The sequence below is a fragment of the Leptodactylus fuscus genome, chromosome 10 (genome assembly GCF_031893055.1).
Source record: "Leptodactylus fuscus isolate aLepFus1 chromosome 10, aLepFus1.hap2, whole genome shotgun sequence".
Classification (NCBI taxonomy): domain Eukaryota; kingdom Metazoa; phylum Chordata; class Amphibia; order Anura; family Leptodactylidae; genus Leptodactylus; species Leptodactylus fuscus.
Genome location: NC_134274.1, coordinates 23,722,595 through 23,742,962, shown reverse-complemented (window position 1 = coordinate 23,742,962; position 20,368 = coordinate 23,722,595). Strand labels below are relative to the sequence as shown.

General features: G+C 42.6%; 1 protein-coding gene across 4 annotated transcripts; it reads right to left on the bottom strand.

The window, feature by feature from the left end:
* Positions 1 to 69: 69 nt before the first annotated feature.
* Positions 70 to 18,575, bottom strand: BORCS7 (BLOC-1 related complex subunit 7). 4 transcript variants are annotated; one of them, XM_075257556.1, is made up of 15 exons: positions 18,534 to 18,575; positions 17,012 to 17,181; positions 16,318 to 16,380; positions 15,862 to 15,905; positions 15,759 to 15,779; positions 9,573 to 9,627; positions 8,456 to 8,583; positions 7,425 to 7,575; positions 7,158 to 7,294; positions 6,744 to 6,813; positions 5,425 to 5,506; positions 4,754 to 4,885; positions 2,877 to 3,019; positions 2,319 to 2,444; positions 70 to 393 (listed from the first exon to the last, which is right to left on the bottom strand). In XM_075257556.1, exons 2-15 carry the CDS (start codon positions 17,168 to 17,170, stop codon positions 295 to 297), a joined length of 1,410 nt encoding a protein of 469 aa, XP_075113657.1. In that variant the 5' UTR covers positions 17,171 to 17,181; positions 18,534 to 18,575; the 3' UTR covers positions 70 to 294. The 4 variants fall into 4 exon arrangements, with proteins under 4 accessions (XP_075113657.1, XP_075113654.1, XP_075113655.1 ...); XM_075257553.1 differs by lacking the exons at positions 15,759 to 15,779; positions 15,862 to 15,905; positions 16,318 to 16,380; positions 17,012 to 17,181; positions 18,534 to 18,575 and adding an exon at positions 10,879 to 11,053; XM_075257554.1 differs by lacking the exons at positions 70 to 393; positions 2,319 to 2,444; positions 2,877 to 3,019; ... (5 more) ...; positions 8,456 to 8,583; positions 9,573 to 9,627 and adding an exon at positions 12,067 to 14,790.
* Positions 18,576 to 20,368: the final 1,793 nt, after the last annotated feature.

The following is a 20,368-nucleotide window of genomic DNA, read 5'->3' as shown; positions in this document are numbered from 1 at the left end:
GATAGGCTTAAAGAGGAACAGTTATCATGTCTTTCTCAATAAATACTTTTACTTTTGTTAGATCGCTGATTTATGACATCCCTCTGTTATTCCTCCTGGAAATTTATAAATAAATTAGTGTCGCTATTCCTCTCAATAGAATGTATCTTTACATAATCTGGCAATAACCAATTATCAAAGGGAATGTTAAGACCCGGCTATTAATTTCTGCATGTATTTCCAGGAGGAATAATGGAAGAATAGCACCGAATTCTACGGAAAGTGCAGCAGAATTGTTATTTTAACCATTCGCTCCTAGCAACATCCTTTCGGTCCACAGCAGCTACTAGAACTGGGAGGTAAGGGCTGTTTGTTCTGCTCTTCTGCCAGATGAAATGGATCCTTGATGATTTCCTAACAGGTAAAAAAAAAAGATAAAAATATGATGAACAAGATTTTTTGTTTTAATACAGATATGACCAGCTTGGCTATGGTCATTACAAGGAATCTGAGATCATTGGGACCCATCAATAGCGGGTCAGGCAGCTGCTCTGCTTATCCCCTATGCTTTACAGTGTAGCTCTGACAATTCAATTAGTCCCTAAATTATAATGGCATGTAATATGTGAACAGTAACTAACCAACGTACCAAAGCCTCAAATCTGCCAGACAAAAACCAATTGAGTCATGCTATGCCACGTCATGCTTAAGTGAATTGGGCTGAGCTGCAGTACTAGACATAGCCTCTAGACAAGAATGGCGCTGTTTTGGGTACTGTAATGAAGGGCACGTGGACCACCAGCAGTGGCACCAGCAATCCCCTTGATTTCAGTAATGCTATCATTAAAGATGTTTTGTCCTTTCAGAAGTTCATTTTTCATGCTGCAGCCTAGCACAAGGTCAGAGTGCGATACCGCATATTTCCTAGGAACATTCCTTTCTCATGTCTTAGTACATACAGTCCCTTCTTCCTAGGGGCCTCGGTCATCCCAGAGAATCTCGCATCTGGTGAGTTTTCATTGATACCATCATTTATTGCAAGTTAAAATGTAACAAAAGCTGGATTTTTACAGAGACAATTCTATATTACACAATGTGACATAGATTCCTATAAAGTAAAAGTAATCAGGTGTAATGGTCCTTTAGACAGTCGTGTACTTGGGCAAGGTTCGGGGCATAACTCAACACAAAAACATAGTGCTACACCTAGGGCTGTACTAACCAAGCACCTGCATTGGGCCCTATGGTGTTAGGGGGCATTATATTATGGGGTTATTCTATAATGTAGGGACTTTAAGACTGTAGGTACATGGCATTATAATACTTAGAGCCACTTAGGGGACATTATATATGAGGGGGTCACCAAGAAATCATTATACTGTGTAAGGCCACCTATGAGATAATATACTGTGTGGGGCTACTAAGGTGACATTATACTGTGCACGGAACATTATACTATGTAGGGCCACTTAGGGACATTATATTGTGGGGTGTGAACTACATTGAAGGATCCTATACTATTATTATTGTTGGTAGGAAGAGCCAGGGTCATAAGGGACATGAGCAGGATTTGGGGCATGGCTTAACGCAAAAGCATTTGCTGTGGTGCACTTAGGGTATGTTCACACTGAGTTTTATGGAGCAGAATTTGACACGGAATCCGCCTCAAGATCCACTTTCAAGAACGGCTCCCATTGACTTCAATGGGAGCCACTCGCTTCTTTTTTCCGCTAGCTAGTAGCGAAAAAAAGAAGCGAGCTGCCCTATCTTGCTGCAGATGTCTCAGCCGCGGGGCGAGGCTCCCTCCCAATTAGGCCCATTCATTCGGGCCTAATCCGGAGCGGAATTCCGCAACAGGATGCCGGTGCACTGCACTGTCATCTTGTCACGGCTAGCCGCGCGGAATGTTCACACGGCGGAATGCAAATTCCACTGTGTGAACATACCCTTAGCATACCACCATATTTGTCTGTATCTGTGTCCTCTAAAAGCCGGGAAGTATGTCATAAGTGGTGCGGATGGGGCCCACTTTTGAAAAATTTACACTGACTTTACCAATATGTTAAAACAGCCCTGGTTATACCAGAGCTTCATACCCTTCGATTATAGGATTGATCGACAACTAATCAGAAAGTGATGGCAAATCCTGATATATACCATCACTTCACAACATGTATATAGGAAGCTAATACCTGGAAAATACTAAGGAATTAAAACAGTCTATTATAAAGTAGTATACTTTTTCATCTACATAGTTTTTAAGCTTTACGGACCTAAAGATGGAATACCCCTTTAAGTCCAGTTCTCCATTGAGTCACCATTACTCTTCTATACCTCACCTTTTCCTTGCTGCACTGTGCAGGAGGATTTCCGTTTCTCAAGGAGTGAAATAAAAATTCATCAGAAAATCTGGAAGTCTTCAGGATACTCCACAAGTCTTCATCCACTGATACAGCTTCTCCTTCCTATAATGGAAAAATATAACAGTATTTGTACACCCTCATGGATAACCTAAATGTCACTAACTGTTCAACAAACTTTGTATAAATCAAAAGTCTAACTGTATGTAAGAAGTTTTGTGATAAATATTATTATAGAAAATACACTTTTGGTCCCCCCCCCCACACACACACACACAAACTGATTTTCACTCAGATATCTCTGCTCTGCCTCTTGCTAGAGGAGTTGTATTACAGCTAACAATAGAAGTCTATGGAAAGGGGAGGGGGAAGGAGTGAGAGAGGAAAGACTATATCAGACACTATATATATACAAATATATTGTATCCTAGAAGCGTTACTGAAAGAATTTTTACTGCACCTTGGCAGCAAATGGAGGCCATGTGATTCCATACACATATTCTGTATTATTTTGGTAATATTACAATAATTTTATACCTTGAATGTAACGTTTGTATCAAACTCAATCTCATTTTCACAGCCGGTGATTCCTCCATTGTAAATAACCATACCCTTCTCCTTCAAGGAGTTCTGTGGGAGCTTGAAGAGGCGAAACGTGGCAGAGACAAACCTGAGGTCACCTAAAAACAAAATTTAAAAAAATGCTTTTTGTGTTAGACATCTGTATATTGAGTGGCTCATGTACCAGGACACTGGAAGATCTAGGAAACCCTATGTATTATGTAGGGGAGCTGGTCACACACCATGATAGACATGAAAGATCGGGCCACATAGCAAACTTTTTACTGGTCTCCATTATGGATACAACGTCACCTTTACTTGCCCCCACGTGGTATACTGCACTCTTTGCTTGACCTTACACAGAATAACGCCCCCACGTGGTATAACGCATCTTTTACTGGCCCCCGCACAGTATAACGTCCCTTTACCAACACCACATGGTATAAAGACCAGGTTACCTGTGCCCACACTGAATAATACTCCTTTTACTGGCCCTCACATGGTACAGCACCCTCTTTTTTCTGGCCCCCATACAGTATGAAGTCCCCCTTACTTACCACCCACATGGTACATTGCCTCCTTACTGGCCCCACAGTCAATGCCCCCTTTGCTGCCCCGCCCACACAGTAGAATATCCCTTTAAAGGCCCAGTAAATGATTCCAGTCGGTAATGGCCGCTATGTACTTACCTAACCCGGCTCCTGCCCACAGTCGCCTACACTTCCCCATTAGAAGCAGAGGTGGAGGCTGCCATGAGCAGGAGTGCGGATTGATAAGTAGATAGCGGCTTATTTCTTCAGAAGGTAATGGCCTATTTCAAGAAAAAAAATAGCTGTTGCAGAGTTCACTGCGGCAAATTTTAGAGTAACACATTGTGACGATGATGCTCAGAGTCCGGGTCCCTGCTCATTGTTCTAGGAAATATGACCGATATATGGATTAAATGTCATAGACCAAATACATCCATGTGAATCCGGCCTTATGGACTGATTCATAAATAACTAAGAACATATATGTATAGTAAAACATGGGCCAGCAGAATCCTCTCCTCTAGAACCCAGGTCTGACAATGCCAACAAATAAGCCAAGTAGCATTAAGCACCTTGTAGGGCCATTATTAACCCTTGTAGGGGAACTTATAGAAGCGTCGGGGTAAGACATTACACTACAGCACTGCCTGCACTCCAGGCCCGGCCACCAGGGTGCAAATTCATTATGTAATGTCTCAAGGTTACAGATGGTTTCTTGCATTGAAAACTCCATTTTTCCTTCCTCCTTACGTACATCAGTCAGATAACATATCAAGGTCTCTGGCTAAAGTGTGGGCTGCAAAGATACCAGATGGGAGGAAATTAAACAATCGAAAAAATCTCGCAGCATTTGAAGTCACATTTTACTGTAGTCATACAAGCTCACATAAATACAGTAAAACCTTAGGAAATGCATAAGGTGTTCACTAAGTATAGAACCACATGGCAGAATGAGGTTCCGTGGGGCGAGCAGTTAAAATTATTCTGGGGGCCCACCCTTCAACATCCTTTAAGAAACAGGCCATAGTACCCTTTTAATTTGGGTGTCTACTGATTGTCCAGGACTATAATATCGAACTCCACTTCCTCCTCTCAGGCATTGACATCATGTCCGTTGGTCACATGACTGTGTTGCAGCTCGGTTCCACTCAAATGAATGGGTCGGAGCTGCAATACCAAGCACAGCCACAATACGATAAATGGTGCTGTTCTTAGTAAGTGGTGAAGAGACAATATCAATCAATATGGCACTCCGTGCCTGCATCATCAAGTACAGATGTGAACCCAGCCTTATTAGCAGCACAAGGAATGCTGGAAACTTACCAAGAAGGTCCTCCAATTCTTTATTGTTCACTGTGATAAAGCTGGAGGTCACCAGACGTGGCGGACTAAACCCAATCTCTTCAGCAATCAGATAGAGGTCATTCCAGGAAAGGGCCCCGCTAATACATTCTCCTAATAGACAAGCACAGGATTAAATAGCGGGGATCATTGGTCTTCTATCATACACCCTGTGAAATTGGAGTATGGCAGGTTACCAAACAAAAACAGCAGCTCCAAGCCATAATGCACACCGCGTTCAAAGAATGTAGCCAGCAGATTGAAAATCAGATCTAGATTTGTCTCACGATATTTGTAAAGTCTGGTGTCCACTTTATGGTCTAGTGGTCCCCATTAGCCCTTGTATTTTCCCCTTGAGGGACGTATGCCAAACAGCACAGACTACTGCGGGCCTCACCATATACAGTATATATGGCATGTGACTACTAAGGCTGGTGATCGGCAAGTATGTGCCAAGATTTTTTTAGCTTCTTGGTGTTGCATTGTCTGGTTTAGAATTGTTCATTTATAAAATCTATTCCAAAACATGGAATAAAGCCAAGCAGCAGTATCCGACCCCGTGCATGGACAGAAGTGACGCTGTATTATTCTTTCTAATCTCCGACGATACCCTTTAATAAACTTTCCATAGCACGTTCTTCACCCGGACTTACCCCACAGCACTTTATTCTGCTTTAATTCCTCAGGCACTGGCTTGTTAGAATAGACATCACTAAAGTAAATCTCTCCTCCGTCCTGCGGGACAAAATGTTCTTTCTAAATGCTGTGACATTGAAAATTCCAGATACCCGACACATCGAGATCTCCAGCTTGTTTTATATGGGGAAATGTTTTATCGTGAGTTACAGGAATGATTGTCACATCCATGTAGTTAGCCTCATACCCTGACCTCTGTAAGGGGCTATGTACATATCGCAACGCCTGTAGGACTCCTTCAGTATGGAGCCATAGAGTATCCTTGTCCAGGCTCTGGTGGACTATGGACTAACTCCTATAGGCATCTACAGAATACTTTGTACCTACAGAGTCAGATGGAGCATGGTACTACTTCACAGAAATAACCCCCCTTTGTATACCTTTGTATGCATATGGAAGTACAATAGATGGCACATGTACCCATATGGCAGACCTTTTTACCGTTCCATGTGCATTAGCTTTAACAATAAGATGCAATATAGGACAACAATAGGGCATATTTATTATTGTGCATTAGTTTTAACATGCACACATGGAATAACCATTGAATATTATATTCTTGCATAACCAATCCACCAATTTCAATGGTTTCCATTGTGTCACTCTCCAGTTACAACTACCATCATGTTATGACAAATCTGCCTTGGGCAGGCAGCGCCGCACCTCCCATGAGGCAACCTGAAGCGACCGCTTCAGGCGGAGCTATGCTGTGCCCCCCTGGGGGGGCATTTTTGCTGACCTAAGCCAGTCCAGGACAAGCTGTCCTGGACTGGCTTAGAATCACTGTCTCGGCAGCCCGACACGGGAAGCGAGCGGTGGATTGGGGAGGCCCTGTGGACGCAGCGCTGCTCCACCGGCCTCCCCTGACGCTCAGGCAGAGAGCAGGTCCTCTCCTTGTCTGCTCTCTGCCTGCTAACGCCGCCCCGCCCCCTCCGGGGGGGGGGGGGGCTTTCTGTCGTCCGCCTCAGGCGGCATAAAAGCTAGGTTCACCCCTCTGGGCAGGCCATGCTTGGAGTTGTACTTTCTCAACACTAGAAGAGGCGCAAGTTGGAGAACATAGAGTTAGATCAATGGATAGTTAATAACAATGTTAGGCTACATGAACTTGTGCATGTGCTGGATCTACCGTAAACCGCCATAGGCGGCACATGGACGATATGTGTGCTGCCAGCAACTCCACATTAAGCTGGGGACTGAGACTCAGAATACTGCCATAAGTCATGCAAATGATCCAAGCTATGCAATATATAGACATTGTACAGTATTCCTAGATTACCTTCAGCACTCTGTAGGCTTCTCTTAGTACAGCCTTCTTATCAGGGGAAAGATTGATCACACAGTTAGATCTACAATAAAGAAAAACATGGTTTTAGTCCATGGTCTTGTGATGTATACACAGGTGCCGGGCTTGTTACAAAACACCGCCCTGGTAGTTGTATTGCAACTGTAACATGCTATGCACCTGGGTGTCCATTGCACGACATGTACAGTTAGGGTATTCTCTGTATAGTTAATAGCTCAGACAAGCAGGATTTCTGTTACTGTTTTGCCTTAGACGATAACCTTTAATAAACATTCTATAGCACATTCTTCACAGATCACAGAATGATGGACAATGAACAAACTACTTGTTGACACCAATATCCTACTATAAATACTACCGTATAAGCGTTCACCCCAGTATACTTACATGATAATGTCATAGCTTTGGTCCTCTATTCCCGCAGCTTTGAGATCTTCGATATACCCATTCACAAAATTAACATTCGGTTGCTGGTAACCAAATTTTCGCATGTGGTAGTCAACATACTTTCTGGAGACTTCTATCTAAACACAGTGAATGGTCAAAGGGTGAATGTTACAACACTATGAAAAAGGAAAGAAAGGTGAAATATAAGGAAAGGATGAGGTTTGACCAGTGAAGATGGAGGCAATAAAGAGAAGACGCCATCCTTACCTGCTCATTGGTCATGTCAATTCCAGTGACGTGTCCCTTGGGTCCAACCAACTTGCTGAGCATGTAACAGTCTCGGCCACTTCCACTGCCCAGGTCCAGAATTCTGCAGTTCTCCATACACTCTGGTACCACAAGACCACAGCCATAGTAGCTACACAAAAAAGTACAGGGGTCAACTATCAGGTAAAAAAAACATTAACCCAAAACTATACTAACAGAGGAAAGAAGAATTTTAATGTCCACCATATTAGGATTGTACAAGAACACATCAAATTGGGACCTTATGATGCATCACCTGTTATAGAAATAGACTAACCAGGATTAAAGCGCCTGGGCTCAATGGGCATCCCGTAACAGGGTCCCACCTCTCCTGTCCCATTAAAGCTAGACATGGTGACTTCCATTGTGCGTCCAAAGGTGGCTGTGTTGTCTTGAGTCACATCGTGACCTAGTTGATGTTGCAACTGCAGCATGGAGATTGAGCACTACTGGATTAGTTTCCGTCTAGACGTCGCATCACCCTCGGGATTGCAATGAGACTCCTATACTTACATTGGAGAAGTTGCCGGTTGAAAATTCTTTTCAAGTTTTTCAACAGGTTCTGTACAGATGAAAGTTTTCATGCCACCCTCCCTAGAGCGTTCCCTGTTCCCCTAATATAAGTTATGGCTCCATATATTATATGGGTTATCAAGCTTTATAAGATTGATGCCTATCCTTAGCATAGGCCAATGATATTACAAATTCTGCGATACGGTTAAAACCGCGGAGAACCAGCTGCATCACACCCCTGATGACACCGCAATCTTTAGTCGCGTGATGAACGTGACAGCCGCCAAAGTCACTGTGTAGCCCTAGCCTTGTAATCCTGTTGTCGTCTTATATAGTATAGGCATTATTGTGCTCTGTTTACGACCCAAGCAACAACCTTTGGCCCAAGATATCTAAAATATGTGCACCTCCCTTTTTCTTTCAGATCACCTACAGCTATGTAAAGATACATACATCCAAGTTTCTTTTGCACTCCTTACCGTGAGGAAACATCTTCATGAACGTCTGACAGTGCTTCCCGTATATATTTCGCCACTGGCTTGGTTGGAGTTACACATGCATTGGTTTTGAGATCCTTAGAGTTCTTTAAGTATTTTCCATAATATTCCTGTAGATGGTAAAAATATTGCTTATAAACACAGGGTACAATAGTAATACACCAAATACATAGTAAATAAACAAAAATCTAACACAAAACCCGTCACTAGAAAAAAAAAAAGTGTCACGACTCATCTTCAGGTGAATTCTGCCACGCATAGCTCATTGAAATGAATGGGAGGAGGCAAAAACCGCAACACATTTTTTCCAATGGGTTTTGCAAAGCAGAATCTGCCTGAAGATAGATCATGACATTGCTAGAGGAAAAATCAGCTAGAAAAAAAAAAATCTGCTTCTGACTCCCATTGAAGTGAGTTTGGAAATGATTTAGTGACGCAGATCTTAAGTCAGATTCTGCCTTATAAATGCGTCATCAACAAAACTCTGTGTGAACATTCCCTAAGGTTACAAAAATATGGTCTAAAGGAAGACTTAAATAAGAACCAGAGGTAGATAGTTTCCTCAATTCTGTCTTCTAAGATCAAGTGCTCTAGATGTGTCCATTCTTACAATTGGCACAAATTTTCTTGAGGACTCCAGTACCAATTTGATACAAAATTGTGACATGCTAGCAGAACCATTGCAGGCTGTCATACACAACACAAGAACTGCAGATCCACGTAGGGTAGCCACCTTGTGACAGAGTATCACAAAATCTGATTGTCTTGAAAAGATCTGTGCTTAGTTCTCCAAGATGGCGGGAACAACCTCCCTGCCAAGTTCCTTCAAAACATGTCTGCAAATTTACCAAGGAGAACTGATAGAAGGCATAGGGATGGGATTTAGATTTCTCTCTTCTTCATTATATTTGAAAGCATTCTTATGTTACAGCAATTTTTCTATGCCTGCCTAATACTTTTGCACAGTACTGCAGATACATATTAATGTGAGGTTGAATAAGTGAAGGGTTTTGTGTCTGTCATAGTGATTTGTGAGTCATACATATCTAGCACTATGTGAACACGTGATGATACAATGTTAGATCACAGTCACTAATACCTTGACATCTTCATGGGTCTGAAGACCTTGGGAGCAGCAGCTGGATGTGGAAGAACTAGACAAATCAACATTAAGAGAACATTAAGAATCTTCAAGGCTTAACCTCAGACCACAAGAGCTTCATATTTTACCTTTGTAACTAGTCCCAAAAAAAACCCCATCATGGCCTTGTTAGCCCAAGGCTGGTCGTGTGGTTGCTCCTAACTGCACAGCAGAACTAAACTCAGTAAAAACCAGGGCTCCGGAGACAAAGTTTGGGCCAATTTTGGGTGGAGTCGAAGTTGGGAAAAAACTTACTGACTCCAACTCCATAATTAATTATTTTCACTTATATTATACACTGTATATAAGGCATTGCATAACTTCTTACATATTTAACTCATACATACTGACTCAGACTCCAGTATATGGCTGACATCTGTGGTCCAAAGCAGTAAAGATCTGCTAAATTAGTAAAAAGCAGGCGACTTATGTAAATACTTATATACATAAATAACAAACAATACAATTGTAATACAATACAATATTAAGAATGGAGTAATATAATAAAAAATCATCAATTTATTATTATTTATTATTTACTATATTAATGCTATGTTCACACTAGACTCTGCTTAAATTGGAGGAAACCCGGGGCACCCCTTTATAGTCTATGGTGTCTGCAAGTTTCCAAAGGTAACTGCTTTTTTAAGTGGACAGGATTTCCATCATTAAGGTCCCAAGTCCATCAGGTCCCCAAGTGGACTAAAAGGGTGGAAATTGAGTGCCAGCGTGAACCTAGAATCCGAGCCCATAGCCTTGCTAATAAGGACTTTTAATGTCCCTATTAAAGTCCTACAGTTCCATAAGACACTATAGAGGTCCAAGTTGGGCTTAGCAGCACCAGTGGAGAGCATTGTGGCCATAATGTGCCAGTATTACAGGGTGTCCTTCTAAAAGCTGACCGGATAAGAGCTTCCCAGGATGGAGGTGCACAGGGGGCGCACATAGCGGGTCAGTTTCACAGTTAAAAGCCACCCTTTTGCTGGTGGTGATGATCAGCAGCATAGAGAATTTAATATGGCCTGTGTATGTCTGACTATACAGTATATTGGTCCTGATGTTTTGCAGAATGATCCCTTTGCTTTTGTAGGGACTGCGCAGATTCCTGACATTATACGGGTGACATAATACACACAATCTGTCATAGAGATTTTGATTAAAAAAAACAGATTGATGAGGAATAAATGTAAATAATTTCCAGCCATGTAGAATCCTCTCCTGACATTCACATGCATAGTCACAAACCCTCCAGCAGAGACATTACCTGCACTGGGACATGTCCTCGCTCTGTAGCAGCAGCTTCCTGCCTTCCCATAATGCACTGCAGCTTCATTCTTCTCTCCATCCGCCTCTATCCATACCATAAATAGCACATGAACTCTCTGCCCTCTGCCTTGCCTGTACTATGCTATAGTTCACATACAGCTAATCACGTGTGCTTTATGCTCTACCATTTCAACAGTCCTCTAAGTTACTTATTGACTGGCAGGCCGTGCTGAAGCTTGTAGTCCTCCGGTACTAGACAGCTGGTTTCCCTGATTCCTTCTGTATATTTCCTAGTCTATGTATACTATTCTATGAAATGCTATATTTGTACAATAATAAACAGAATACTTTAGGTATATTCACACTAGTGAGAATGTATCAGCACATCAGTGGCGTAACTAGGAATGGCGGGGTCTCCCCAGAGTATGTTATTTGCAGACCCCAGAGTATAATAATCATAGACCCAGGGGAGGATACAAACATAAGAAACAATGTTACTTACCTCTCCTGGGCACTTTGCGCAGATGTTGGCCATCTTCAATGATGGATGAGACATCACTTGAGCCGGGGCTTGCGTTGCGATGCATAAGGACACAAGCCCCAGCCCACGTGATGTCTGGGACTTCACACACGTAGGGCCGGAGCCTGCTAGAGCCCAGGAGAGGTAAGTAATAATGTATTTTATGTTCCCTCACCTCTCCTGGGCTATCATTATACTTGGGGGATCTAAAAAGACCCCCCCCCCCCCCTCCTTCCTGAGTATAATAGTGTTTGTAGAGTTCTCGAGCCTACAGCCTCACTTACCAATCTTGGCTCCTGCTCACCGCCAACTCCACAGAAGCGCCAGCAGCGGTGAGCGGTAAGTAAATAGGTACGGTCTATTAAAAAAAGCTGCTGCGAGGCCCCCTGATGTTCCAGGCCCTGTAGCAGCCGCTATAGCAGTTAATAAGGAGGCCCCGCCCCCAGTGCACCAACTGCCTCATTTGCATACAAATTCAGTTGTTATTTTTCCCAAATCTACAAAAGTGATATACATAGCCACTGTGATAAATCTGGTGCAATTTTGGTCTAAAAATTAGAATGAATAAATCTGCCCCTGGTGGGTAACACACAAGGACAAATAGAATTTTCTACATTTTATTATTTAATATTGTTAACCATATTCTTTTTACAAAATTCACAAGCCTTTAGAAATAAGACAACACAATATAAATATTTCATTTTGCTTCATTTAACAGAATACAGATTCACAGCGGAATTTTTTATTTATTTTTTTATATCTGGACATAAGCAACTTCTTTCTGTTATTTCAGTGCTAACTAGATGGTGTCGGATTGTGCGGAGGCATTGGCCACTGATAGGGAGGATTCGGAACATGCAGTTGTGTTTACTCATGTATTTCCAGGAGGAGTATTAGAGGAACGGTACAACATAGAAGTCTAACATAGTAAGCGCTAACAGGAGAACTTGTGGGTCCTGTTCTTTTGGCTCATCATAGGCTGAGGCTAAGTTCACATTAGCGCTGGCTTTGCATTGTTCTGATCCATCGATGGATTTTTGGGTGGACTCCACCGCAGATGTGAATGTGGCCTTTGCTGCTTTGACTCTATCATGCATTAAAAAAGGGTATTCTGCACCTAGACTTCTGTATCAATTATTCCAATGGGTAATGGATGCCACAAATTCTCAACAGGGCTCCACTTAATGGATGAAGGATGCCACAAATTCTTAAGAGGAATCCACTTTAAGGATGAGCAAGGAGCTTAGGCTACATATATGGGGGTCGCACAGTGTGAAAAGTACCTTATACCGAAAGTTCTGCTTTTTTTTAGATCGGCTGCTTCTTGAAACACAAGGACATTAGTATATGGAGGGTTAGAACGGACAGCCACTCTAGACATAATGTCAGAGCTGAATAGTATAGTAGGAGACAGTCAATAGTGTGAGCCAAGAGTCATGGCCATAGATGCCACCATGACTTTGGACTAACACGTACCTGGATTGGCTATACGGGGGGAGGCAGCAGACGGAGACACCACAGAGTATGATAACTCTTGTATTAGTAGTCGACAAACTAGATAAAGGGAATCTACAATCTCCCTTAGGCTAGGGTCACATCTTATTTGGAGTCTCTGTACAAGACATCACCCACTTAAAATCCACGGAGAGAAAATTCCTGCAAGGAGGAAACTAGCGGGAAACCAGTGGACCCCCATAATAGTCCCCATGCGGACCTGATCAACAGAAACCCAAACACTAGTGTGAAGCTAGGGTAAGTATATTCAACTGCTACCGTCACAGTGATCCTCAACATATCATTGTTATGTGTCACACTTTAATAGATTTGGAGTAAAACAACTTTGAAGTCTTATGCAAATGAGGCAGTTGGTGCACTGGGGGCGGGCCTTCAGCCCCAGGAGCGCTGCTCTTGAAGCATGGGTGATGTTCTAGCTGTGAGTGGGGCAACTCTCACTGCATGGTGATGGAAGATGGAAGGGGTCTGAACAGCAAGTGCTCCCAGGGTTGAAGGCCCGCCCCCAGTGCACTAAGTGTCTCATCTGCTTAAGAAGTCAAAGTTGTTTTTCTCCAAATTTATAAAAGTGTGATATCTAATATGTTATGTATCACTATAATGTGTTCCGTAACACAGAGCTGACAGCTGAATATACTTGGGGGAGATGATAGACTCCCCTTTAATGGGTATAACCATTAGAAAATGAACAGTATATTTACATAATGTACAAAACATCCAATAAACCTTACAGCATGAAGTAGTAAAGCCTATAAAAATCCTAATAAATAACATAACAGATAAGGGGCAGATATATCAGTGTGGCCACAGGATGAATCTCTGGTGCTCGAGAATCATTATTGGGAATCAGATCTAAAATATATGTATTATCTGGAAATATCTATATAAAGACTGGTATACACAGGATACGGCAATGGTGGCTAAGAGTGAAAGCCTTACTACACTATGGCAAACCATAGGCCAATACGTGTATGCAGCTGGCATGGCGTGCCGCTCACCACTGCCCCTGTACTTGCTGTGGTTTCAGGATGCAATTACAGGTACAGTAAAGGATTAGCGGGAAGTGGTGTGTGGTTATAATAACCCAGCTGTACATGTAATAGCACCTCATGAGTACAATATATTGACAAGGGGCAGCAATGGCGCTTTGGATGCTGCTGCACTATCTATAGGGTAACAGGTGCATTGGGCCCTATGGTATTCGGGGCCCACTCAGCTGGCCCAGGTGGTGCATTTTGGGTCTGTTCCAAGCAGCAGGTAGCGATTTCAGCGATGTCTGCAGCACGGAGGCCAAGCCAAAGACATCATCACATCCAGAGACTGCAGATCCGTGGGAATGGGGTTAGATAAGTATTCACTGACCTCAACACTATGCGGGTAGGCGGACTGTTAGCGGTATAGTTATCTATGATGCTAGGATTCTCTTCCTCCCTATAAACTACTATCACTACAGGATTAGATAACTATAACGCTAAGAGTCTGTCTCCCGACTAGGGCTCAGGCCATAAATCCGGCACACAAATGGACTGAGTTTCACGGCTTAGACTCTATTGTATAATAGCGGTTGTATGTATGCAGTTCACTATAGTGAAATAATAGTATGGCTCAGTTTCACACCATTACCACCCCATGGGGAATACACTCAAACATCAATTTTACCTCTGTCGCACATTGATAAATCTGCCTTACAATGTATAATCTATGAATCACAAAAGTATCTTCAAGTATAGACTTTCCTCTGGAACAGTTAAGAGGCGTTGAATAGCGGGCAAACAAAGGTTCAGTGCAGGTCAGATTGTACAATGCAGGATCTAGTCCGGGTCTTCTCACTTTAGTAAATGCTTCAGCTGGTCCTGAAGGTTTGAGGACTGCTCAACACTGCACGCAACACAGAAGACTAAACATGTCATTCCTGTACATCGGGCAATACAATTCCTAATACAATACATACAAAGAACTAATATGAGGCAAGTGACGGACAGAAGCATACCCACAATGATATAACAACGTCTCATAGGTGGATACAAGAAACTTTGTGATATATCTTTCTTCTCCACTTATTGGGTAGGTTTCCACCTCTCTCTTTTATCTCTAATAGTACCAGTATCTCTATCCGGCCTCACACACAGAAGTCTATGGAGAGGGGAAGGGGAGGCAAGGGCTAGGCAGAGGGATATTACTAAAATATATATTTATTTTGGTGACACTTTAGCAATTTGCGAATCAAATGGGTTCTTAGAATGAATTGTACTGGTGGACCCTAGACACCAGTCTGCCTCTGCCTCCATAGACTTCTATGTTAGCAGTAATTCAGCCTGATAAACGAATAACAATGCAATGTTCCTTAAGAAGATATAAGTTTTTATATTCACTTGTTTTTGATGCATTTTTGTCACATTTTTGTGCATTTTGTCAACAACAAAATAGTTGACTTTAGGTCTTTGTTTTACTTCTCTAAGATTCACTCCTGGACTTGGCTTAAAAAAAAAAACCTGCACCAAATCACTATGTCTAAACCTGGCCATAAAGTGGATTTCCAGGACTATGATATAGAGCTCTACTTCCTCTTGTCAGGCCAGTGACTTGATATCTGTTTGTCACATAACCATGCTGCAGCTCAGTCCCATTCCAATAAATGGGGCTGAGCTGCAATACCAAGCACAGCCACTATATAATATACAATGCTGTGTTTGGTAATAGTGAAGAGGCCACGGCCATCAATATTATTAGTCCTAGAAAATCCCTTTAAGGAGGCCATGTCAGCTTATTTCTACACGCTAGTCTGCACCAATGTCACTATTAACAGTATACACAGTACTTAGTGATATAAGGATAAAGTCACTCACTTCTTCTGGATGGCTTCTTGTCTGAAAGATAGATGATACAGATATACTTAGTACAGTCTCAGCTGATGATACAGAAGAATATCGCAGTAATAAACGCACTTACTGGTATTGTAGATGAGTTGTTATAATGGCCATTTTTCTCAGGCTCTGAAAAGATCACACGATGTGCATTAGAAATAATGATATATAGCAGAACATATAATGATATATAGAAGAACATACAATGATGTATAGCAGAACATACAATGATGTATAGCAGAACATATAATGATGTATAGCAGGACATATAATGATATAAAGCAGATCAGTCTAATCCTGATCAATATCCATGAACGAACAGATACAGGTCATATCTCAATGTTATATTTCACGAGACAACTGTATAGAATTAGAGACCACAGAATGTTAAAGTAACAGAAACAGCGCCACATCTGGCCATGGGCTGTGACTGATATTGCAGCTAAAATATATATCGTGCATAGTAAAGGAATCTTGTAAGATATAGGTTTAATAATTTACACGTGATAGTTTATGTGTAAGTATATTATAGTTTCCTTACATCTTCTGAATGTAATATAGCGTCTTCTTGCATTACCATGTTTCTTGCTGCATGACCAAGGAACTAAAATAAAAGACAGAAAAAAAGTGACGTCATATATTCAATCATAGTCCACAAAATGCAGTGCTGATGCCCCCATACCATTATAATGATGTAAGGAGCTATGTCTAGGATGCCCCTATTGTGTACATGTACTGAAAACAATGGGAGTTGAGCTGCAATAGCCTTGCACAGCCACCACATGGTGGATGGCGCTGTCTGGTTTTGGTTCCAACCACTGTGCAGTTCTGATGCTGGTGGCTACTGACAGATAACAGTGGGCAAATGCAGATCCATCCAGGATTTTTCCTTTTTTGAACGGGGTATAGAAATAATTTTTAAAGAGGTCTACATGACTGTCACTGACTGGCTGAAGCATGACTGGCACTGGCAGCAACTACCACCTGCGAGTCAGAGGGAAGCAAATCTTCTATGGAAGGGGGAGGCGACTGCCCTCATCAACCCCTAAATTTGCCCGTTGTTGGGAGTCCTGAGTGTCGGACCCCCTGATCTGATATTGATGACCTATCCTGTGGCCTATAGTTTATGATCACAATCATATGTATATGGTGGACATTCTACCACAAAGACCCGCAGGATTTTGGCTTGCGCCACCCCTGTAGTCTTGTAGTCATCATGACATCTCCCTTCTCACCTCGGAGCTGCGTGATCCTTTCAGCACTTGCTTGGTGAGCGCGATGACATCAGCACCACACGTGCTGACCTTCTCCGTAAGGAGACCTTTAACTGACTGTCCATATTTCGTCTGTCCATCTGCAGATGCGGCCATCTTAGCTACCACTTCTCTCTCCATCGTGAGTGCAGCTGTTGCGGCCAAAAAGATATAAGATATTACTTTATGAATAATAGTCCAAATGGGTCACTGCTAATATCAAGTAATGTCAGGTATATGGAATGTTTGCATAGCATAAGAATTGAAGACACATAGGATATGCCATCACTTTATGATCTGAGGAAGTTGGGGGAAGGGAGGCATTGATCTTGGGAGCGCTGGTGATCACCTGATGTGTTAGGACCCCCACCAATACTCAGAATGAAGGAGCAGGAGTACTAGGCTGTGGCCTCTACTCAGTAAGGTTGTATGTTCTCCCCATGTTTGCAGGGATTTGCACCCACACTCCAAATCGTGCACCTTATATAGGACAGTGCATGACAATATCTGTAAAGCGCTGCGGTATAGGATGGTGCGATATGAGTAAGGCTGGGGGGGTCACACCTGTGCTGGACCACCGTTCTGGGACTCCTTCCCCATCTGTTTTAGAAATGCAGTCCTTTGCCACATTTTTTGGGTGGAAACCCGGCGGACCCCACCTAGTATAAGCAAAAGAAATGAATATGTAATGCTTCAGATTCCGTATGAATCTGTATTTATAGAGGGGGTCTGTAGGAATCTGTATTTATTTATAAAGGGGATCTGTAGGAATCTTTGGGTTCTGTATAGAGATGAGCGAGTACTGTTCGGATCAGCCGATCCGAACAGCACGCTTGCATAGAAATGAATGGACGTAGCCGGCACGCGGGGGGTTAAGTGGCCGACCACCGTCAAAGCGGAAGTACCAGGTGCATCCATTCATTTCTATGGAGCGTGCTGTTTGGATCGGCTTATCCAAACAGTACTCGCTCATCTCTAGCTGTATTTATTTTAAGGTGTAACGAAGGGAGTCACATGTACCATTTGGTATCAAATACATAGATTTTGGGTGCATCCTAGAAGGATCATTGTGGTGTATGGTTTTGTACGTCACTTATCAGAATCTCCATAGCGTCTCTTACTAAATGCTAAAAGCAACATGATAAACATGCAGCGCATTACATAGATAAATGTATCACTATATGTATCCATATAGAGAGCTGACAGTAAACAAACACTTCCTATAGCCAGTGATATCACAATATTTGGATGTCTATACATAATAAGTTACTTTGTGTACAATGGATCAGAAACAATCGCCATACAATGAGCTGTGATACAGAGCAGAAGCAATCTACAATATACAGTATACTACATATATCATACACACCCTGACACTAGAACACACAGCACAATACATCACGTCACATCGAATATATAATATATTTACAATGCTGCTGGTTATCTGAAGAAATCCTGCAAACATCCACAGACACAGCAGCAGCAGCAGAGCCGTGTTTATTACCTGCCCTGTGACATGTCACTCTGCAGCAGCAGCTTCCTGTCCTCCCACAATGCACTGCAGCCTCATGCTCCCCCCCTCCCCTCCTCCATGTGTAACACACCAGCTCACTAACCTCAGCAGTGCCCAGTCTGCTGCTACGCTCATGGCTTATACTTTATACAGAGCAATTCACAGATCTTTAATCTATTACAATCAAAGGGTCGTCCAGATTACAGTTATTGTTTGGCAGGCAGTGCTGGGACTTGTACTTCCCCAGGACTAGAGAGCTGGTTTTTGGTATTGTATACATTACTCTGGACTCTTATAAATTTACTTTGCTTGGTCACAACAGTGGACATCAAGTTGCTTGCAGCAAAGTTTTGGTTAATCCTTAGGATAGGTCAAAAATATCTCATATGTAACATCAAGCAACCATGGGGTCGGATGTTGGATATCCACCAATCAGATATTCAGCTCCTGGAAAACGCCTTTAGGCTAAGGCCCCACTGGGTGGAAATGCAGCAAAAAAACGCAGTGTAAGCCTGCCTTAACACGGAGTAACGCCGGGCTTGTAAAAATCCTCATTCACAGATGTACACGCGAGTGCTGCGGAAGGCTCCCGAACACTTCCCATTCACTTCAATGGCTTTACGAGTGCTCCCATTGAAGTGAATGGGAAGTGTTCAGGAGCCTTCCGCAGCGCTCGCTTGTACGGCTGTGAATGAGGATTTTTACAAGCCCGGTGTTATTTCGTGTGAAGGCATCCTAAAAAAACGCAGAGAAAACGCTGCGTTTTCTATTGCGTAAAAAAAAACATGCACGTACAAGCGTTGTTCAGTTTTCTGTTGAGTTTTTCATTGCGTTTTTGCCCGAGTTTCTCATGTGCAATAAAGGTAACTGAAAGGCTATGTTGAAAATTCTAAGGAATTATGGTCCTCTGCTATTTAGGACGGGGCCCCATGGGCCGGATACGCCGAACACGCTGCGATTTCCGAAACCGTTGCAGTTTTGAAAATCACAGCATGTCAATTATATCTACAGAAACGCCAGCGGCTTTCCCGTAGATATAATTGTAACAGAAAGTCCATGAAAGAAAACTCTTCTGTTCACAGCGCTGTGGGAAGAACCGCAATGCATTCACGCATTGACCTTTGGCCTGCCCCTCACTACGATTCTGCCTGACTGTTCAGTGCCACACTTTAGTATTTCTCTGGCCCTCGCCACCCACCTCGGGACATTTCAAGAAGTATACCTGTAGGGGCTTAAAAGGTGAATGCCAGAAGGGTGTCCCTATGAAACAAATTAATGGGTCCACATTCTGCTGCCTGCAACAGTCAGGGTATATGCTGCCTGTAGAAGTTGATGAAGAGGGGAAGGGAAGGAGAAACCAAATGAAAGAAAGCAAACACACACAGAGGCAGAGGGCCTGCTGCAGCTAATAGTAAGTTTTCTATCTCACAGTGCACTGACACAATGTACTGCTCTAAAATGTCATCCATGCGGCTTCTGACTAAATGAGAATGTAAGGGAGCAGAAATTCCTGCTTTCTCCATGTATTGGCTATGGCGGACACCATGATCGGCGGTCTCTGCCCAATAGCTCAAGGACAACTGAGAATCAGAGAGCAAGTCTGCAGAGAGGAAAATGTCCAAAGAATGAATGAGATAGATTGTATAATGGTTGGAAATAATTTTATTTCTCGTGTACATTATGTTCTGAAATGAAAGGTAAATGATAAAGGGTTTGTCCAGGACCGGAAGGTAATTGTGTTATTCTGTTCCTATTCAAGTGAATGGGAGCAGGGCTGCAGTTCCAGGCTCTACAGGGTACGGACCAGAATCTATATACGAGTAGTG